This window comes from Gallus gallus, chromosome 3 (genome assembly GCF_016699485.2).
Source record: "Gallus gallus isolate bGalGal1 chromosome 3, bGalGal1.mat.broiler.GRCg7b, whole genome shotgun sequence".
Lineage (NCBI taxonomy): Eukaryota > Metazoa > Chordata > Aves > Galliformes > Phasianidae > Gallus > Gallus gallus.
Window position 1 is genome coordinate 54,493,165 of NC_052534.1, and position 22,825 is coordinate 54,515,989.

The 22,825-nt window shown below is 42.0% G+C and overlaps 1 protein-coding gene and 1 long non-coding RNA gene across 2 annotated transcripts in view; one reads left to right on the plus strand and one right to left on the minus strand.

Annotated features, from left to right (window-relative positions):
* The window catches only part of LOC121110360, a 32,599-nt gene extending 30,372 nt beyond the window's left edge, over positions 1 to 2,227 (minus strand). The window contains exon 1 of the long non-coding RNA XR_005858913.2: positions 2,186 to 2,227. This is a non-coding gene — a long non-coding RNA (uncharacterized LOC121110360). The remainder of the gene's footprint in view (positions 1 to 2,185) is intronic.
* IFNGR1 (interferon gamma receptor 1) lies at positions 1 to 22,412 on the plus strand. Its single transcript, NM_001130387.2, has 7 exons — positions 1 to 164; positions 7,850 to 7,964; positions 8,318 to 8,490; positions 9,132 to 9,292; positions 10,913 to 11,090; positions 12,096 to 12,211; positions 17,557 to 22,412. Exons 1-7 carry the CDS (start codon positions 77 to 79, stop codon positions 18,052 to 18,054), a joined length of 1,329 nt encoding a protein of 442 aa, NP_001123859.2. The 5' UTR covers positions 1 to 76; the 3' UTR covers positions 18,055 to 22,412.
* Positions 22,413 to 22,825: the final 413 nt, after the last annotated feature.

Sequence of the window (22,825 nt, forward strand, 5' to 3'; positions counted from 1 at the left end):
GGGGACAGGGCGCAAGAGCCGCCCTCGGCTCGCTGTGGTCTTCGGTGCCGCCGCGGTCGTGCCGCCGCCGGGCGCTATGGGGGCTCCGCTGGCCTTGATGGTGCTGACGGCGCTGGTGGCGCCCGGCCAGAACGCGGCCTCCCTCCAGGAGCGGCTGCCCGCAGGTAACGGGCCGGGTTGGGAGTACCGCTGAGGAAGAAGGGGGGGGGGGGGGGGCGAGCGAGCGGTGGAGCGGACTGTGCTGCCGGTGTCCCACGCCCACCTCGTTCCGCTCCCGGCGGCAGCGAGAAAATGGAGGCTGTGCCCGGCCCCCCCGGCTCGGGGCCTCGCGGCTCTGCCCCGGCACGTAGGGCTTGGGGCGCGAGGGGGCCGCGCGTTGGCGGGGAGCGGGCCGCGTGCGGAGCAGTGCCGGGCCCGAAGCAGCCTCTGCCCGCTGTCCGGCCAGGGTTAGGGTGCGCTCCTCGTGTTGTGGCAAGCTGGGAATTTAAATCAAGGGTGGGGAGCGCACGGCTGGGAGTTCGAACAGGGCCTTGGGACCTATGGCCGCGGGTCGCTTCCAGCCACACGCCGGGCTCGAGGTGCGCTCAGGCCCACGAGCAGCGTTCGGCCTGAACTCTGTGCAGGTGGGACGGTGACAAGTAAACAAACACGGGAGAAACAGTCGGATCTGTGAGTTTCACTTCCATTCGGGACAGTTCTATACCGCCGGAGAGAACCGTCTAATGTAATGGCTCACGTCTGAAGAAGGCGCACTTTATTTCTGAGTAGTGAGAATTGCACGGAGCTCTGTTACACTCCTTGCACAAGTTGAAACGTAGAAGCGTGCCCGCACGTTAGGTGAGAGTAGCAGTGCTCTGCTAAGCCCTGCCCTCAAAAAAGAGACCCATATAACTAAAATAACTGCCAGCAGGTGATCACAGAGCTGTCGGTTACATGCCTGTGCCCTTGGGATTCTGTGGCTGTGCAGCTCTGCTGGGGCTTCACGGCACTCAGGCGTGGGTGGCCCTGGCACCGGGCAGGACTGGGGAAGTGTTGGGGCCTGCAGTCTGGCTGCTGACGTGCTGCAGGGCACCCGTCTTGCTGAAATCCAGGCTTATTCAGCACAGTGTTTGCCACAGTGAGGCTGCTACGGGGTAGCTGATATATATATTAAGCTTCCTAGAGGAAACAGCACTTTTTTTTTCTCTACGCAAGAGCGGCAAAGCCTGAAAGGAGCAGCACATACTTCTGAGCTGTGTTTTGGCAACACAAGCAGGGGTTTTCCTGATGACTAGCACCAAGCCTAGCCATAGCCTCAGTAACTGAACCATTCAGAGACTCCCACATTTAAGCCAAAAATTATTTTTTCTAGCTAACAAAAAAACACAGTGAAGGGAACTGTAATAGATACCACTGTGTATTAGGTCAACGAAGAAGCAAGTTGTATCGGTACCGACAAACCGTTACTACACAGATGCAAACAGATGTGCTGTCTTAGATTAAAAAACGTGAACAGGGAACTCTGAAACACGTTTACGGTTCTGTCCTTTTTTAAGATAGAGCAATTGCTTTCTGCATTCTCAGCAGGGCTTACGGTGTCCCGGTAGCATGTGATATACGTACTTCAGGCAATGAGGAAGTGCCCTCTGTCAGTTATCTCTTGCTCTAGGGTATAACTCTTCCTTGAAAAGGCAGGCAGCAGTTATTTGAGTAGCTTATACATGTCTGCAGCTGGGTGCTCACCTCAGCCTCAGTCTGCCTGAGGCTCATTGGTGGAACAGGGCTCTTGGCCATGGGAACTATTTGTATTTCTGTATTCAGAATGAGGCTTCTGATCAAGGTTACAAAAGCAGCAGTAGACAGAGACTACAATGTAGTGTCAGGTGCGTCTTGCATGTTAGAAGACAGCTTTCCAGGCAGTGTGTGTACTTTGTATTCATGGCTGATTAGTGGGTGGCCTTTTTGGTTTGTTATTTTGGCTCTTATTACTGGCAGTCATAGCTGTTCTTCTCAGCTGCAGACTTTCTGTTAGTGCTCTTTTTAGGTATCTACTTTAATGACATCTCAAGTAAAAAAAAACAAAAACACGTGTAGTGCTGTAGTGGGATGATAAGGGCAGGGTGGCAAAGTCTTTGGCTACAGCAAATGAGAACAAACCCAAATGCAACATTCACAGATACAGAAATGAAGAAAAAGAGCTGCTTACCTTTGGAAGGCCTCAGGTAGGCAGGAATTTCTAGCAAGAGATGTTCTTACCTCCACTGCCAACCTTTAAATGAGGTGTGGGGAGGGTGGATCCTGGCTCCACCCCTTCCAGTCACTCAGGGGCATTGCATACACCTGAGCTCCCCTGGGTTCGCCCTGTCCTCCCATTAGGTACTCAATCACTGGTTCAGGCAGTGACTTAGCATTTCCACTACAACACTGAATATATAAAGCAGTATTTAGATTTTACTGTCAAAGCAGTTTTTAAGATGTTCATCTTGTGCAACTTCCTGGGTTGTCTTTTTTATGTATTTTTTTTTTCTTTAGGACATGAGTCTAGGTCTAACTCCCATTCATACAGCATATAACCTCCGAGAGCTTTCAGTCATGAACAATAATTTTAAAAGCACTGTGGGACAGCTTAAAATGTTACCCCCAGTCTTTGTACTCTTTTCATCTGTAAATGGAATGTGTTTTCCTTCTTGAATTTAAGATCCCTCTGAGAACTTCTGATAGAACCTCCTACATTGAAATGCTGTTGCAAGCTCTAATTCAAGCTGACTTCAAATAACTTCATTAAGAATGTACCACCAAGGGATAGGAGCGGTGTTACAGGAGAGGTGTATGCCCTGAATTTCTTTAGAGTAAATGAAAGTAGGTGAAGGTGAACACCTGCAAACCTCCTGGCCTGTGTTATCTGGCTGCTGTCACCCCAGGGACGGCCAGACAGGTTGCAGGACTAACATCCTCTGCACCTTGTGGTCTGTTGCCAACCTGCCCTGCTCTTTGCCGCAGTGAGCCTGGTGTCAGGGTGCAGACTGCTCACCTCCGAGCTGCTCTCAGTCTGTTCCCCAGGATATAGGCTGCCTTTGTGCAACCTTCTGCTTTTTCTTCCATGGAGGGGAGATTTGGGTTAGATGTTGGGGACGTTTTTCACAGAGAGGGCAGTGAGGTGCTGGCACAGGCTGCCCGGAGAAACTGTGGATGCCACATCCCTGGAGGCACTCAGGGCCAGGTTGGATGCAGCCTTGGGCAACCTGATAAGTGGTTGGTAGCCCTGCCCACAGCAGAAGGATTGGAACTGGGTGGTCACTGAGGTCCTTACCAGCCTAAGCCGTGGTGATTCCGTGATTGCTGTGGTCTTACAGAAGTGTTCTCGGGTTCGTGCAGATTTACCTGGACTTTCTGGCCTTTTCTTCCCCTTCAGTACTGTTGATGGCTAAGGAGAAATGATTTTTTTTTATATTTGTGGAGGCACCAAATCTGCTGCTCTTTCTGAGGGCTGTTAATGTGGATGTATGAGCTCAGATGGAGTATAGGGCTGACATAAGGGGGCACGCTGTTTTCCTAGCCAGCGACCCAGAAGGATGGATCATTAACTTTGTAAAGGCTGAAAGAAAGGCAACAGAGACTTTAGCAACCGTGATTTTGCACAGAAATAGAATTAGGAACGTGCATTATGCAACAACATTCAAGGAACCTTATGTCTATGGAATAAAGGGAGAGGGTAAGCCAATGGGATCTAATTTTTCTTTTAACCTGACTAAAAGAAACTTTCTATTTTTGGATTTTCAGGGTAAAGAAAAATGTCAGAAAGTAAAGATAGGAGTAACGAAAAGCTAAAGGCATGCACAAGCGTTACCTCAGGGTGACTTGGAAGATGAGGACCTAACAGAGGAGAACAGCAGAAGTGGGAATGCAACCACAAAGCTGATCTCAGCAAGCTCACACCAGCATCGGTTTAAGCAGCATAACCAACATGCGTAACTCAGAGAGCAATGTAGATATTTACTTGTTCATATATAAACACTCCAAACTAACTAATGTTCCCATGTTGGTGGCAGAGACCTCCGCAGATGTGGTGGGTACTGTGGTGTGTGTGTGTAAAATCAAATATCTTCTCAAGCATGCAGTTATCTTCATTAAAATATTAGAGCTTTGGAGACTTCTATGTCTTCAGCAAACGTGCATAGCGGGCAGGAAGGAAATGCATATAGGAGATTAAAAGCCACTGAAAGACTTTCAATCTACTGCATGTATCTGCTGCTAGGTTTCAGGCTGCTAGAAATAATACGTATATTTTAAAATGTCTTCCAAAGAAAAATGAACCTAGCTTACCAAAGAAGCGTGCCTAGCTATGTGCTCTAGCAGAATAGCTCACAGAACTAATCCAGTAGTTGCACACAATTTATGATACAGTGCTGTCTCAAAATCATCACTCAAACCAGAAAATACTTGCTACTAACTACAAGGCAAACGTTGTTTTATTTATTAAAGTATTATAGTGTCTTAGAGGGCAAGGTGGATAGGGATAATTGCAGGTAGAAATCACCACCTCTTGAACTGGAAGCGAACTATATTTGAATGTCTTATATGATGCAGCATGATATGATTTACTGGTCAGTTTTCTGCTCACTTCTTCCATACTTAGTTCTCACTGTTTGCATTTGTGCCTTGAGTGCTGCTGCGTTTGTATTTGTTTATTCTAAATCAGAAGTTTTGTATTTGAAGAGTAGCATTGTGTCAGTAGCCACTACCACATTCCTCTAATGGCACATGCTGGACAGTGGAAGAGAACAGCTCACGATGTGTTTAAAAAAATGACTGTTTCATTGCATGTTAAATAAAATAGTGTTCAAATAAAGTATTGTGGTATTTATTTGGCAGTATGCAGAAACGATAGCCGTGATGATTAAATGGTAGAGCTTTGAAAATCTGCAGTGCACTTGGTGCAGAAGTGGAACGTGGCTGAGCTGTCCCAGCCTGTGCGCACACTGGGGGGCAGGAAGGAGGAAACATCATTAGAAGTCAGACAGACAATTTGAGGAAGAAGGAACTGTGAGCTGGACAGTTAAGATTCTTTAAAAAACAAACAAAAGCAGAGGAAGTAATAAACCTGAAGAAAAGAACTAAAGTTGTCTGGTCAAGGTGTTAAAAGTAGACTAGCTTATCCATTTTCTACACTCATTTCTAGGTCCTGTGGTCTAATTTGTCATAATGCTGAGCCCACACTGCTGCAGCTTAAGCTAAGTAAGCCATTGCTGGCTGAACTGACAAAAATGGTCCTTGGTGACTCAAGTGATTGCTTGCAGGCAGAGATCGTGTCTTCCATGTAAATAACTAGTGCAGTTAGAAGAAGGAGATGATCTTCCAGGCCTTCCTTGGTTTTACAGTAGAACCAGCAACCCTCAAAAATAAACACAGGCTGAGAACAATTTACATTGAAGTTACTATCTATTAGACAGAGACGAGACGGACAGTGCCTGTGGAGAATATGGGAAAAGGAACAAAGGTGTCATCCCCTAGGAAAAGAGAGGAGGTAATTCTTGGCCTGTGAAACATGGCAAGATGAATGCGTTAAAAGGTGTGCTGCAAACCTGCTTCTCTACTGGTTTTTGCTCATACGTGGCATTAAGAATTTTAGCTGCTCAGCCTATGCTGAAGGGTGTGTTCTTGGTCTGTTTACGGATATGGGTGAAATATAAGAGATGGAGTACTAGTTTGTGGGAGATACTACTTGGCTAACGTCACTAGAAAGAACGTTGTTAATAGTAAGGATGCAAAGGATGAGCTGATGGTCTGTGTGACTCTTGCTCCTGTAAGTGATCCAGACCACCTTTCTGGTGGCTGAGAAGGTGGTTTAAATGGTGGTGTGGTTTGTGAAGAAGGTTCTCCCTTCTGGAGGAAGGCTTCTTTTCTCCTAGTTTCTGCCAGCAGTGTCAGAGCTGGAGCATGTTAAAGTCATCTCTGGGAGGAAGAACAAAGAACTAAGTTGAGTAATCCTTCTTGGAGCTGGAGGGGTGAAGAGGTGACTTGGTAGATTGTTCTCGTTGGTCACTCTGCAGATTTCCTGAGTGTTTTGTTCCCATGCTTTAGATGGCCAAGTGGGAGTAGTGCTCAATTCCCTTATGGAGGTGTTGGGAAAATACTTCAGTAGATCTAAATGCATTTGCTGACTTAATATAGCAATAAGCGCCATATAAACATTTAGCTGGAATAATAACTCTTACGTAAGAACCACATTTGAATAACTAAGTCATGGAGATGCTTAGTGATTTGAATTAAAGAAAGCACTCAAGACTGTTCATTAACCCGAGGTGACGTCTGTACACAGAACAGAATAAAAATGTGGGGGCAGGGAAAAGCATAAGGGAGGAAAAAGCAAAATGTTGTGTAATTGAACAGCTCAGTCCACGTAGCTTCTACTAATGATTCAAGTATCTCCTGGGATTTCATTTCCTACTCTTCTGCTAAAAGCAGTTCTATTCTTACACCAGTACACAACAGTAAGATTCCGTACGAGTTACTATCTCAAGTATTTACTTTTTGGGACGCTGTGTGACATCTGTGTGCCTTGACACCTCTTCTGTCGATTTGTCACCTTTTTTTCTTGTGGTTGAGAAATTGATGATTGTGTTCCTTTTTTCCAATAACTGAATACCACTTTCGCACATGCTGTACAACAACTAAACCGCAGCAGCATTCGCACAGTGACGTCTATTATGTGTATCACATCTTCGTGGTTAATAGCATATCTCAACCTCTCTGTATTACTTTCTGTAAAGTGCTGTCTTTGTGGTCTTGTTTTCAAGACATGAAAATTGTTTACTTTCCCTCAATAAATCACAAAGTGAAGTGAGAACACTTTGTGAGAGGTTACGAATGGGCAGGTCAAATACGAGCTATCTTTTATCATCTCACAAAGGCTAAATTAACAGAATCAAACACTGAGAACCAGGCATCGAGAAGCCAAGATGCGACAGTTAAAACAGTAGAGTAACCTTCATTTTTCCTCATCTGAATGCCACGTAACAGCCTTTAATAGTTACAGAGTCATGTAATTTTCCTTCCCCTGCAGCTGCTCCCCAGTGTCCCTGCTGCTGTTGGTGCTCAGAACAGAAGTTTGCTGCATGAGGAAACTATCGGTGCTACTTCTTATTTCTGTGTCACTTAGTACCTCACCTCTAATGTTATTAAATGCTCTTCAAATGATCTCTTGAGCGTGGAGCTACACGCTAGCTTCGGTGTTCAAATCCCTTACAAATGTTAGTAGCTTTTTATTATCACGCACTTAAAAAAAAATAAATACTGCTGGGGACGTAAAAATGTCAGTGTCAGAAATTCACGTTGAATCCAAGCTTTACCCAGCAGACCTGTTGTCTTTTGACATGGCTGTATTAGGAGACATTATTACCCCTGGAGCGCAGAGCCTGGATTCTGTAGCTTTGGTAGCATCCCTACGCAGCCCCATCTGTCTGATTCAGCTCTGAAGAACAACAGAAATCTGCAGGAGTTAGGCTAATCTCCTCTAACTTCAGAACACTCACACTGCCTGTTCTGGTTTATCTGTGTAATGCTGACATAGCTGTGTCATTGTCACAGCCGATGAACCTGATATGTGCCATCTGGTGGAGTTGTTTTCAGTGGGCATGGGTTATCTCAGGTTTTGAGTTGCAAACAGAAAACTGTCTCTGCAGTAAATCAGCATGCAGGGCTCAAATGTGTTTGTAATGGTGGCAAACAGGGTCCGTTTGGGGGGAATAATCTCCAATTTTTAAGTCTAATTTTTCCAGCCATTTCTAGCATGTTGCCTTTTCCAAATAATGAAGTAATATATTTGACTGTTGTCATGTTTTACTAAGTGCAATTGTTTTGTTTCTTCCAGTGCCTTCACCAACAGGAACATCAGTCAAATCCAAAAATTTCAGAACTGTCTTATACTGGCAGTACCCATCCATGTCTGAAACTCCTCATTTCGTTGTAGAAGTCAAACCTTACCTGTAAGTTCATATTTTTTCACCATTTCCTGCACCGTGGTAAACAGTTTTGGTTTTTTGTCCTGAAGTCCTGTGGGATGAAGGTTTCCTAAGTGTAAATTAAGCCGAAATTTGTCAAATTATAGTATAGTTGAGACTGGAAGGGACTTGTGGAGGTCATCTGATCCAAGCCCTGCTCAAGCAGGGCCACACAGAGCAGGGTGCCCAGCACCACGTCCAAGCAACTTTCAAAGATCCCCAAGGAGGAGACTCCAACCTGTGCCACCCATCCACGCTGTTATTTTATCACAGGCAGTGTATTGTTCAATATTGTCTCGTGGTGTATTAATAATAGCTTTTTCTTGATCTTTTTACAGCTCCGGCAAGTATCAGACTGTCTCAACCTGTGTGAACATCTCAGCTACTTCTTGCGATCTATCAGAGGAAATAAATGAAATTTTTCATTCTTACTGGTTTCGTATTAAAGCTATTGTTGGATCACAACAGTCTCAGTACGTTGAGACAGATGAGTTTGTTTTGCAAAAGCATGGTAAGTTCCATCATAAACTAAATCTTGTACATTTTCGACCAACATTCTCTTTTTTTTCTTCTTTTTTCTTTTTTCTTTTTTTTTTTTAATAAATAGAAGTATTCTTTTGTGCTGTATCATTGTGTCCTGTGAGGTCAGGAGTCCAGGGCAAAGCAAGACATGATGATTGTTCAGTAGAAACTTCTGTAGTACTGCCTCTGCAGGGACTTGTTTGCCCTGTCACTGGCGTATTTGAAGATCTTTTTAAAACCTTCTCAGGGCAGAGAGAAGTGATGACAGCAATGCATTCAGTGCATGCTTCTCATGTATTTGCCTGGTGGATCTAGGTGGTTGGGCATCTAGAAGTTGTATTCAATTGGTAGGTGATACATGGACAATAAAGCCCCACTTAACAAGTTGGATTTCATAATAGTAATGTGTTAGTTCCATTTTTAGAAGCAGATTCACTAATGTACTGAAATGCGTCTTATTTCCCAGTGTTGCAACTATATGATATTAATAGCATTCAAATAAATGTATCGATCTTAAGTCTCTAGTGAATTTTAAGAATTTAACTATACTTAGCTTGTTTTGTTGAATTTCTTTTTTTCAATACTACGTTAAAAACTTTGGCCTAATAGCAAAGGTAAAATGTGTTGCAGGAAAAATTGGACCACCAAAGCTGAATCTCTCCAGGCACGGTGCTGAAATCATTGTTGATGTTTACCATCCTGAATTTCCATCTGTGGAGGTTCGGCCTTGGATGAGAGAGATTTATTCAGAACTCTCATACTCGGTCATCTTTAGAAACAGCGAAAATGAGGTAAGTTTCAAAGTGAAAAATTAAATTCAAATTTAAAATACATTTGTGTGTTTTAAATGCTTAGCAAGGAGTTTGCTTCCCATGACACACCCAGCCCACAGATACCAAGAAAGTAGTTGAATGTAACAGAATAATGCTGAAGCCCTAAAATGTGGGTCATGATGAAGGAGGTGATTTAAAGGTCTGAATGTTGTCCATTTGCATGTCTTCTAACAATAGTCAGATAATTGCAGTAGCTGTATACACAAATTACAAGGATACGGCGCCACACACATTTATTTCTACATTCCTGCCAAAACATAGGTAATTTCACCTGTGCCCCTTTCACTTGTTTAGATAGACCTTTCATTTCACAAAGTTAACCTTCAAAGAATTGATACCACATTACTTAGAAGTCACACTGTGACTACTTAGAAGTCACTCTCTGAGGGTAGTGAGGCCGTACAGAGGGACTTGGATAGGCTGGATAGCTGGGATGGGATTCAACAAGACCAAATGCGGGGTCCTGCACTTTAGCCACAACAACCCCAGGCAACGCTACAGGCTTGGGGCAGAGTGGCTGGAAGACTGTGTAGAGGAAGTGGACCTGGGGGTGCTGATTGACGCTAGACTGCACATGAGCCAGCAGTGTGCCCAGGTGGCCAAGAAGGCCAATGGCATCCTGGCTTGTATCAGAAATAGCGTGGCCAGTAGGAACAGGGAAGTAATTGTCCCCCTGTACTCAGCACTGGTGAGGCCACACCTCAAGTACTGTGTCCAGTTTTAGGCCCCTCACTGTAAGAAAGACATCGAGGCCCTGGAGCATGTCCAGAGAAGGGCAACAAAGCTGGTGAGGGGTCTGGAGCACAGGCCTTATGAGAAGCGGCTGAAGGAGCTGAGATTGTTCAGTCTAGTGATGAGGAGGCTCAGCACCTTATTGCTGTCTATAACTACCTGAAGGGAGGTTGTAGTGAGCTGGGGGTCGGCCTCTTCTCTCGTGTGACTAGTGATAGGACTAGAGGGAATGACTTCAAGCTGCGCCAGGGAAGGTTCAGGCTGGACATTAGGAAATACTACTTGTCTGAAAGGGTGGTCAGGCTCTGGAATGGGCTGTCCAGAGAGGTGGTGGAGTCACCGAGCCTGGTGGTGTTCAAAGAGCGTTTGGATGTTGTGCTGAGGGACATGGTTTAGCGCAAACCATTGGTGAAGGGCAGATGGTTGGACTGGATGATCCTGTGGGTCTTTTCCAACCTTAGCGATTCCATGATTCTAAGTCGTCGAGGGTGAACTTTTGGAAAATGGTAGTACATAGGTTTATTTAGAGTTACTTTTTGTATGCAACCAAGTACGTGCTTTGTAAGCGAACTATGAATGAAGGTATGCAATATGCCTAGAGCATGTTTTGGATGCGTCTGAAACTTGTTGATGAAAGCACCACAATCTCATCAAATGAAACATTTTAGGATGGCTCATAACTTGGTAACTGAAGTTTCCAGCTGTTGCAAGGCATGATCTGTAGGAGCTACATCTAATAGTGGTATTGTAACATTTTAGAAGTGTTAGAAGATACTGTAACATTTGTATTGAGTCAATTGATATAATATGACTGTATTTTGATTTTTGATTTTTTTTCTCTCTTAGAGCAGAAAAAATTTCACTGTAGCAGACTGTGAGATGAATGAATGTAACCTGAGCATCCCAGTTCCTTCTGAAGGTTCTACGTACTGTGTTTCTGCAAAGGGACATTTTTTTGATGATCTGATAGTTGGTGCCTCGTCAGAAGAAAGTTGCATTTGGGTTCCTATCACGCAGGCTTGGAGTAAGCAGATTCTTAAATCGTATAAAGAATCTATTGAGTCTGATCAGAGATATGATACAGCAAGTTGTTCAAGCTGTGGTGCAGCCATGGGATCACTTGGATATCTACGGGAGAGTATGAAAAAAGGAGAAGCGTGATCATTCTTTTCCAAATGCACTCTCCCAGTTCTAGGGGCTTTTAAAGATTACGTATTACTTTCAAGTAACCTTGATTTTCCTGGGTACTTTTCTGACCTCACTGGTATCCTAAAACCGGTTTTCTTTGCACCTGATCATTGGTGTGATTAACAAATGACAATTGAATTGTTCACTGAGTTACATGGCTTTTGGAAACAATGAGGCTACCTTCTAATAAATGGCATTTTGCCTAATCATATCACTGAAGAAAATGTGTGGGGACATTCTGGAGCTTGAAGTGACTGAATTTGTAATAAAATTGAGGTATCATCTATTTTTTTCTCATTTAAAGGGAATGAAGGCAGTTAGTGTCTCAACTTTGTATCTCTGTTACAGTTCGGGCTTTTTTTAATTACTCCATCATGGTTCAAAACTTCATCAGGGAAAAGAGAAAATTTCTAGAAGCAGTCATGTATTCTTTTTTATTTCTTATGTACAGGAAGAGCGGTGCGGTCGAGGGGGAGGACGAAGGAAAATTGGACTCCTATTAGTTTTAATTGCACAAAGATGACGTGCAGCAATTCTTATGTCAGTGAATAGGATACCACATGGAAAACGTGGTGGTGTTTTTTAAGAAACGGTTTGTCCCCATGTGGAATTGCTCAGGAGGAAAAAGAAGCAGTTATTAAATTCCTTCACTTTTATAAAAGCGTGGCTGTTGCATAAATAGAAAATCTTTTGTTGTCATTTTCATTTATTTGGGTATTGGTTTAGAAGTTCTCTCGAGTGGGGGAAAAAAAGTAATAAGCTGATAAATTCACGTGTTTTTTCTAAATGGCACACTATTCATTTTCCAAACTTCTTAATGGAATTTGTTCTACCTTTCTAGGTACACAAGTTACTATAGCTGTATCTTCAATTGTACTGGTAGTGAGCCTAATTTTGACAGTATGTTACGGCTGCAAGAAACTAAGGAAGAAAAACATAAAGCTGCCTAAATCTTTGGTAAGTTTACCCTTCGTATCTGTGTCAGATTTTTCATCTCCAACTGGGTAATTTTTTTTTATAACCTCTATGGACGTCTTGGTTGTTCATGCCACGATCACACACAAGTTCAGAACTTATACCAGTCTTAAGATTCTGATAGCCTCTACAATCAGTTGTCCTATATTGGCTTTAGGATTAGACTTTGGTCGCTATTTAACTGAAGTAACATTAGTTGGTCTATGTTGAGAACTTAGTTCCCAAAAACTGCTTGTGTGTACATCGGTTTGTATTCACTGTAGTAGCAGAGAGACAAGAATTATTGAGGTTAGAAGGTACTTTTTGAGGTTGTCTTGTTTTTGCTCAAGTGGATTGCCCAGACTTCACCCACTGGGGTTTTGAACATCTCTAAGGAAGAAGATTCCACAACCTGTCTGGGCAACCTATTCCAGGGTTCTAATGACTTTGCAATAAGAGACTGTTTTCTTATGTTCAGTTAGGATTTCATATGTTTGATTTTTGTGCCCGTTGCCTTTTGTCCTGTCACTGGATATGTAATGAGATTCCTTCGTTACATAGTAATATTGTAATACTGCTGAATATTACAGTGTTCTTAGCGATGTGCAGAGTAAGAAGGTAAAAAAGAAGTAATAACACTGTAGGAAAAGAGAGGAAAAAGTACTAGGCAGCTCTCAGAATGAGCAGTTACAGGGAGGAGGATCAGCTCTACCTTAAAAGCTACCTGCAGCAGAGTGCTTGAAGAGCAGTAGAAGCCTCTGTGCTTTCATATCAAGCAAGAGTGAATGTCTGGCAAGTATCATTATACTGTCTTTGTGGGGTCTTGTTAGCTATAACAGCTGAACAACCAATAGCAACTGAAACAATTTTCAAGAACTGCCATATGAGGTAGTAATTCTTAAATGGTAATCATATCAAATGTGTATCTTGACAGGTATAGTAAGTCTCATGAAGGCTTCTCTAGATAAGAGACATTCCACATTCTTCAAGTTCAGGACTCGTAAAGTGACACATAATGCAGGGTAGCTAATGCCTTCCTGGAGCCTGCTTTGTTTGGAATAGAATGTTAGTAGGTGACATTGTTTTGACTAAAGGAAGATGTCCTGGCACATTACACTAGGTCCCTGTGTCATAAGCAGTCATCTAGTCCACCAAATTGTGCAGTCTGATTTGCAGCGCTCATAAGAATTATTTTAATATGTGAGATATGAATAATATGGGGAATGCAAAAAGAATAATTAATAAGTTATGATGTATCTTCGTACAATTAAAATTATATTTTAAACACCTCAAATTATTAATTTAATGAATAACTAATGCAAGCAATAATTTATATGAGTAAGTTTTAATGGAAGGAAGAATTATGTCTGCAGGCATCTGTTACTGAACTTTTGTTCTTTACCTCATCTTGTCTGAGAGTGAAGCATCTCAAGAGTTTTTCCATGTGTCAGAAGGCTGTAGGCAAGATGTCCCACTTTAAGTCTGGTGCCTTCCAGTGATCTCCTTCAGGTAGACAGTATACAATCTGATCATTTGAGTGACTTTCAGGAGGCTGAAATTCTACATAAGAAGGCTGTCTTAACTGGTGAGATCTCACAGGCAAATAAGGGGAGAAGATCCATTGTTATTTAGATCACAAGAGCTTTGATAACGTTGTGATGCTGTTTAGGACCTTCCAAGAGTGCCATGTCAGTCATGTTCAGGTCTTTCGGTACGGACAAAGAATGGTCACTACCATTACAGAAAGTGTTACTTTCAATGTCTGAAACACCCTTGTTCATAACAGGGCCCCACAAGAAATATAAATCTAGTGAAATGGGACAGATTCCTTTCAGTAATTCATCATGCTGGTCTACTGCTGAATGACAGGAATCTGATATTTCACCTGTCTAGCTGCAGAGAGAACCATTTGTTTTCATTCAGTTACCTCCCAAAGAGTATTTGAAGAGGCTGTTTCCTTCCAGTCATCACCTTCAGCCACTCTAACTTGTCCTGCATGAGGAAGAAGATTCTTGTTGTAAGATTTATGATAGCAGTTTATCCACTTCTAAGAGGAGGCAGTCCTTAATTTACTGCTAAGCTGTGGGCATCTTTGTTTACTTTAATTTTGCTGTGTTGTATTCAGTGTCTCTTATCTTTAAATGGTGGAAAATGTTTTAGTAGGAAGAGAACGCATTAACTCCATATGGCAAAGCCTCATCAAAAAGCATCAACTTGCATTTTTATCTCTTGCTTAAGTCAACTTTTCTGCAAGCTGCTGATGCTTTTTCTGAGTGTGAAGGGGTGACGTGGCTGTGTTCTCTTGCTGTATTTGCATAGCACTTGGAAATAGTGTCAATTTGTGACTGGATTTTTTGGTTGTGAGGATTACATGACATACATTTTCGATTTGAAGAAACTGTAACTGCTTGTCTCTGTAAATTTTATTGATGATATTTGGCATAAGTAATTACCGTCTTAAAAAAAAGAAGTTAGTTCATTAACATTTGTGAAGGATTTTTTCACCTGTGGACACTTATAGGACAGCAACGTAGTTTCCTACCTTCACATTCACCCAGCATTAATCTGTTGTGAAACCATGCAAGGGCTGTGTAGATTTCAGTGTTCTAACATGATTTGGAATAGACTTCTTAAAGGCTCTTCCAGAAAACCTGCTCTTGAAAGTTGCTCCAGATGTGTAGGTGGACAAGCCCTTAATAAAGCTGCTGATAGCACAGCCTGTTACTGGTAGTATGCACAAAGGAAAAATATTAACTCATTTATGGTAAACATTTGTTTTTAGATAGTAACCCATATCTTAATTGCACTTATTCCTGGAGATACTTTGAGTATCATTACAGTTACTGTAGTAAGATTTATTAGTTCTTTTCTTCGAAGCTAGTAATGAAGGCATAAACTGCTAAATTGTGTTGTAAATCCATGACTGAGTGACTCTCAAAGAACCTTTGCTACCAGGAAGCCCACAAGGGTTTTTCCTTTGTATGGCTTCCTTCTTTTATGGAACAGAAACGTCTTGTACCACAGACAGAAAACTGATTTCCTTTTCATGGACGCAGGTCTTGGATATAGTTGTACAGAAGCACTGATTTTATTCTTGGGGTCTTTCTCTAGGCATTCCCAGCCAGCGCTGTGAGATGCAGTACCTTTGTAGACTACAAGGCACTCTCTTCATGTATTTTAGGACTAAGGCTTTATAAGTGCCTGAAAATCTTAAAGGGACATAAATAAGAGCTTATTTGCAGGTATAGATATTGGGGGGAGGTGAGAAATTTTACATGCAGCCTTTAGCCATGGTTTCTATACCGCTTCATTTTAGTTCTGTAAGTATGCCAGCTTAAATGACAAATTGTCTTCTCTTGTCTCTTACTGTGTGACTATTGGAGTCAGATTTTTGCTACCACCAAAAAAACCCTACAGATGCTGGTCCCTTCAAAATCAGTTTACATATGGCTTAAGTTCACAGATCTATGAAAAATTACTATGTATACAGGTTTTGGAAAGGTACAATATGAATATCAACTGTTCGTTACACTTTGTATCTATGCATTCTTGATTTGCATTCTGGTTTCTGCAGCATCTTCTTCTTATGAATGGGCAGCTTCCATACATGCTTACACAGAGCTACTCTGAGTGCTCATTATATAGTATTCTCATTCTTCTTTATAAGAAAATGAAGTTCTAAAGAAAATGATGCCTGAAGGGCAACTAGGCTGTAATGTGGCACGTTAGTATTACGAGTCACCTTAATTAATAGTTGCCCAGTGGTTATCTGTGATTCCTAAGCTGATTATCTCAATTGTATTAACGCATCTGTTAGTAAAACTCACTTAGATGACAACTAACTCCTCTCCAAGGAGCATGCATTGCTGTGTTTTTTGTTTTTAGTTCCAATAGTCTCATTGATCATAGAATCATAGAATAGCCTGGGTTGAAAAGGACCATGGTGGTCATCGAGTTTCAACCCCCCTGCCACGGGCAGGGTCACCAACCACCAGCCCAGGCTGCCCAGAGCCACATCCAGCCTGGCCTTGAATGCCTCCAGGGATGGGTCATCCACAGCCTCCTTGGGCAACCTTGGGCAAGCATGATCCAGCATACACAGTACCATAAACGGGTATCGGGGCAACTGAGGGGAAAGTTTTGGGGTTGAAGGGAGAGATGCAGGGAAGGTATCAGCTCTAATGAAGTCATGGTGGGGACGTAGAGCTACAGTCTCACAACCTTCCAGTCAAGGAAGATGCTTGTAAAGCAGTCAGATTTGATCATTTGGTTGTGAAGGTGCTCTCAGTTCTTACACAAACACAGGTTGGGAGATTATTTTTGCCTACTAGGAGCTTTACTTAAACAGCACTGTTTTTCACCCTTTTCTAATCCCAACCTACATCCCTTTCTTCCCAATTTTTTTCAACCTATATTTTTCAGTCAAATTATGCTCTAGACTGTCTCAAAATACAGTGACCATTTGTATCTCATGAAGAATTTAACTCACATGAAATAGCTTATAGCCTGAGATACACATATATGACTAATTAGAAAATTTGGAAAAGGATTCTTGAATTGAGTAACCCTTTCTCTCTACGCTTTCTTGTAGCTTTAGAGGGCAACATTATACAGTTAAAAGTTTATCCTTGTTTTTCATATATATTGTTAAAAATAACTTAAATCAGGAGAATCTAAACAGCCTGAAGGCATGTCTTAATGATTTAAAGTAAGCTCAAGCCTGGCCCTTGAAAAACTTAACGTTTCTTACTGCAATAGAATTTTCAAAGCAAAGCTTTGAAGTCTGTTGCAGCGTTGAGCCAGCGCGTAGTGATACAGGAGAAATAACCAAGAAGTCTTCAGCATAAATGCAATCGTTGGGAATGTGTGAAGGTTCTTAAATCACTGTGAAGATCTCTTTCCAAAGATCTTTTCCCTTCCACTTGAGACACTTGCCACAAATATTAGTCATTACAAATCAGCTGCAGAGTGTAAAGGACGTTCGCAGCTAATTCAAGAGGAGGAGTCTTACACCATTTTCTTCTTCCCCACTGTAAACTTCAAATGACTTAAATTTTAATGAGTGAAAATTACACGCATGAAATGGGTTTCGTCTTTGCATATATACTTGCAGGTAGAAAGCATTTTGGAAAGGTTGTATAAAAGCATTAATGAAACAGTTGAGGTCACGGATCCAGGCTGCTGACTTTGCCACGTTCTCATTTTGCTAATTTCTGCTGAAGTTGGTTGTAATTCAGTCTGTGTTCCAACTTGTATTTTTTTTATGCTCTGAACTTCAACAGAAGTTAAAGCCACTGAATTAATAGATATGTGGAAGTAAAAGTAATACATTTTTTTTCTCACTTAAGGTCAGTGTGATAAGAAGCCTGAATGCAGACAACAGCTTCGAATCAAGATCAGAAGCAAAAGGCATTTGTGCCGTCAGCGTCATGCCAGTCCCATCTGTGAGTGTCCCATTGACAGTGAATGACGATGAAGCCTTGCTGAATGTGGAGTCGGCAGAAGATGTTTCTCCTGAGGATTTCAGTGAAGGCACATCTTCTGGTCCTCCTCTGGAGGCATCACACAAACTGGAAGAGACCTCTGTGCAGGAAAATACAGAAGTACCTTCTGATGTTGAACAGAGTCATAAAGAAAAAGAAAGTGATTTCATTTCTGATAGTAGCCAAACAGATGTATGTAGTAACTCCTCAGGTCCAGTGGTTTCTGCCACGGAAATTCGACAAGCAGTCATTCCAAGCAGCTGTCCCAAGTTTTCTGGCTATGACAAGCCTCATGTGCCACTAGATGTGTTGATAGATGTTGGTGAAGAACAGCCTGTGATTGCATACAGGTCTACTGAATAACTGGGATAGCTTAAATGTTTAACCAGAGCTCATAAACAGCAGCATTACTGAAGAGAACGAAGAGCCTGGGCTATGTTTTGGATGTCTACAGTTTGTGCTTGTACTGATAGAAACAGCATAGCCGGAATCCAACGTAATGCGATGGAATCTTGAAATGGAACTGAGAGTAGTGCCTGTAAACTGTAATAAAAACTCTGGGGAAATATTCATGATAACCTTTCTCTTACAGAAAAGTCCTGTGTGTAGGACGTGGCTTACTATTTCTTGCTTGAAAAAATGACTGTGTTTGAACAAATAACTGTGGTTGAACAGTACTCCGTGAAGAGCAGAGGTTTTACTGCGGAGTGTGAAAAGAGCTGCTGTGTCACCTGATCCCTTCTGTTTCAAATACTTTTCAAAGTTAATGAACTGAATGCTTAATGAGTCCTTGGTTATGACAGAGATGTGCTAGAAAACTTCAGGTTTTTTTGGAGTTATTTTCTTCCTTATATTTGCATTCTCTAAAGTGCTTAAAGAGTACTAGGAAGTCCTAGTATTTCCTTTAAGTAAGTATGTACCTGTAACCTTTTCCTGTGTCACTTGATTCTGTGGCCAAGAACCAGTTGTTTATGCTCTTTTCTGCAACTGCAGGTGTGCACCAGAGCCATTACTTAGCACGTTTCAGTGAGTGAACATTAAACCTTTTTTCTTTTTTTTTACTACTTCAAAGCACAAGTCTTGTGATGTGAAAAGCTGTTCTTTAACATTTCTGTGTGGCTGCATCCAGCTGCCTACGTGTGGTGTGGAAACATGGCACGTTTTGGGTAGCTCCTTATTGGAGTGAGGGGGGAAAAGAAAGAAGCATGTAACAGGCACAGGCAGTTACACAGATTCTTTGGGAAGAGGGGAAGTTTTTTCCAAATGTCTAAGATGTATAAAAATGTACGTCTTCTTCCAGACCATATTTTCCCCACATCTTAAAAGAATGAGGGGTTTTCCAATAGAAACCAGAAGGGACCTCAAGGATCATGAAGCTCTAACCCCCCTGCCACAGTCAGGGCAGTCAACCTCCACATTTAATACTAGACCAGGCTGCCCAGGGCCCCATCCAACCTGGCCTTGAATACCTCCAGGGATGAGGCATCCACAGCCTCTCTGGGCAGCCTGTTCCAGCACCTCTCTACTCTCATAGTGAAGAACTTCCCCCTAGGAATTACACCAAATGTAAACACTCTCAAATACATCTCAAGACAACTGAAAGGTAGTGTGATAATTTGAAGTTCTTACACGGCTGTCATCTGCTCTGGATGCTGCCATGCAAGATTATAATTTTGAAAAGTAAAAGACGTGAATTTTATTTTTTTTTCTATTTAAAAACTTGGTAAGTGTGATGCCTACAACCCAGTTATTTGCCCTCGAGTCCACATTTGGTGGTCATTTTTTTAATCTGTTTGTAGGAAATGTTTAGGATAGCACTGACCAAAGGGTAGTTTGAAGAAAAGGGATATTTTTACAGGCATTGAAACACAGGCTTAAGGTAGTGCGTATAGAAAACTGTCTTTGTTTTAAAAGATTGTTTTTGTAGGTATATCAGAAATGTTTGCTTGTCACAGGAGGCTGTTTTAAAGGAAGATGTACTTTTGTCCTTACATTTCTCGGTGGCATGAGTATTCCTAATGTAAAGCCTACACGGCAGCTATTGGACTGCTTCCTTTCCTGCAGATGACTGACATTAACCACGTTGTATATGCTCAATTCCCAAAGGTTTAAAGCTATTTTTCCCTTTCACTGTTCACAGCACCTTGTTATAGTTAAGTGTAGTGAGACTCCATGGTAAGTTGCTTTTTGTCATGTTTGGTTTGAGTTCCTGGAAGGCACTGTGAGTGAAGTACTGCTCAGAGTCCACTGATGTGTAGATATCTTTACTGCAGACCTGAAGAGAACAACTCTTGGTGTTACACAAAAGCTTCGCAAATTAGAAATAGCTTGCAGCTGAACCTTCAGCTAAGCAGACTTCTCAGTTAATGGCGTGGTTCACCACTGACGTGTACTTTTAGCAGTCTGTTTTGCCAAGGAGATGTTTTGTGCAGAGCTTCAAGGTGCTTTCATTCTTTCAGTGTCATTTCTTCCAGGGTTTGTGTGTTTGTGTATAGATAGGAACTGCCAGGAATACCTCAGGACTTGATAAATTTTAGCTAAGTGCCTAAATATAACTACTGTCTGCCTCAAGGTTCGGAAGGGAAAAAGTAGGGTCTTAGAAGTCATTGAGTTAGCTTATTTTTGGGAAGGAAGGTTGTGATCAGATATTAATTTGTTGAGTAACTCTTTCCTTTGCTAATGCTCAGCATATTTCAGCTTAGCATACTTGGCACCTTATTTTCCTCCCCGCAGCTTTGTCCCGAACTGCTGCTGTACCCCAAGGAGATCAAAACTGAGCTGTTGTACACATTTCGTTTAGTGTGTCTGCCTCAAAACTATTCTGTCCTAAGTATGTAAGTTCTTGGAAATGTGAGATTTACGTCCTTAACTCCCTGTTGGAACCCTGGCACTGTTAGAAAAATTATTGCCTGAGAGTAGGCGTCACGGATCCGTGTGAACAGAATAGCTCCCCAAGTATTTTCTACTCTGGAGAAGTATTTCTTTCTGTTAAATTTTTGCTGTAATACTGGAAGGGAAGTGGTATTTTTTTGCCTGTTTGAGAGCAGGCAGGCGTGTCTTCAAACCAAGTGACCTCATTCTTTTTTTTTTCCTCCCACCACTCTTCCATACTACTGTATTATACGTTGTTTTTTCTGGATCAGTCGAGATGTTCTGTGGGCCAGCAGGCTTCGTGTCCCCTAGGCATTTCAACAGCAGTTGTCAGTAGGAACGTTAAGAGAGAGACTAAGAACAGATCAAGTGCATGACGGTATTTCGGCTAGGATACGATCTGGCTCCCAACAACTGCAGTGTGAAATCTTTTTGGAGCAAGGAACGCAGAAATGCCTCACCAGCCACAGCATTGCTTTGGCAGCTCTACAGTACCAAAAAAAATTGAGCCGTGTCGTTTCGAAGATAGTATAGGTAGTATTTAGCTGTACATTTTCATTTAATCATTGAATGTTTTTAAATGAATAAGCTCGTATCCTTTTGGTGAAGACATAGTTTGCTTAAGCTCCCAAATATTTGTTTATAGTACCTTGATAATGGATATTAAGAAGCCTAACACTTGCAGGGTTAAAAGCACTTAACACACGTGCTGCTTACTGACATAACGCATCAGCTCTTCAGTATGACACACAGGGAAGCTTTTTACCACTTTCAGCCATTTCAGATGATTTTTACTCTTGTTATGGCTGCTCACTGTCCTTCTCTCCCTGTCTCCTACAGGTGATTTGGGAGTTGATGGAGCATGAGATTGCAGAACATTCTGTTCTTCATGAAACCACGTGCATTGCAGCCTTTGAGGCTAATGCCTAGCAGCTTCTGTAAGAGCTGCTCTGACTGTCCTTTTTGTACAGACATTTATACTCTGTAGTTAAGAGTCATAGAGTGGATTTTGTTGGAAGGGACCCTTAGAGGTCATCTGGTCCAGCTCCCCTGCAATTAAGTATTGCAGCAGTCCTCTGTGCTGGCGCAGAAGTGCAAAATGATTTATGATTTTTCTACATAAATAACGTAGCTTACAAATTGTTATTTACAAATGTGTTGGCATCTGTGAACACAAAACGTAGCGCCTGCTTGCTTAGATAAGTTTGGATGTCGTCCGTCACTAGTTTGGATTCTGGGAAATAAGGTGTCATTGCAAAAACCTCTCTTTCTCAACTAAGGCTTGAAATAACTGACTACTCAGAAATGGTGCCATGTGAACTGTTCAGTATTAGTGAATAGAGCTATTGCACTTAATTCATATTAGTAGTTTCAGCATGACTTCTCTTAAATGTGCCTTTTTATCTTCCGAGTAGGTGAACCCAAAATACAGATTTCCTGTAGTGACTTGCATAGATTTTTTAAAGTTTGGTTTTTAAAAATTCAGTCCTTTAAATAGAAAGTCTGTATTTATTCCTACAGTCTCTGTTCTCTAAATGGATGCAAGCATCACACTGTGTGGGACCTCCACAGGTCTGCAGTTTGTTTGTCTTCCCAGATGGGCATTGTTCCTCTTCCACACCTACCCAAAGACTTCACAGAGCCACCAGGCAATCTGCTCGAGCAGTCCTCATCCTTTTTTAATTTTCCTTATTTTCCTTTATTAAGAAAATAAGCATTTTCTTAATGTCTAACCCAAGACTTCCTATCTTCAGAAACCATCTGCAGTGAGCCTGTCTCAATGTAATTACCAGTGTAAATACTCTGTATTGAAAATGTTTGTATGTGGAATTAAAAGCCTCAAAAGACAAGTGTCCGTGCTCTCCTTTTTCCTTCTGTCAGTTTCTGTTTCAGTTTCTTCAGTTTCTGAAGACTCAGTCTGCTTTTGAAGTGTGCTCAGTTAACTCACAGTATGTAGTGTGTGCTTGAGCATTACTGAAAGTGAATAGATGGCACTGGGGTCTCTGTAACTGTTTGCAGGCAGTTACTGTATTCTACTTGCCAGATGTATTAGCATGTAGAATACATTTTTAACTAGGGCTGCTGCTTGTTTGATCTCAAGAGTTTGAGTGAAATACCACCTACTACAGTCAACGGTGATCCTCTGATTGACATGGAGGACACGACTGCATGCTCTTATTGGAAAAGTCTCTCTCCTGTGAGGTCATACAGTGCCGTACCCCTGCCTTGGAGGGGTGAGGGCCTGGCACACAGCAGGAGCTCT

Excerpts from the sequence above, each read along its gene's own strand:
- IFNGR1 (NM_001130387.2), top strand. The coding sequence starts at position 77 with ATGGGGGCTCCGCTGGCCTTGATGGTGCTGACGGCGCTGGTGGCGCCC. Across the intron at positions 8,491-9,131 it reads GTTTGTTTTGCAAAAGCATG|GAAAAATTGGACCACCAAAG; the intron begins GTAAGTTCCATC and ends AATGTGTTGCAG. Across the intron at positions 11,091-12,095 it reads TCCTATCACGCAGGCTTGGA|GTACACAAGTTACTATAGCT; the intron begins GTAAGCAGATTC and ends CTACCTTTCTAG.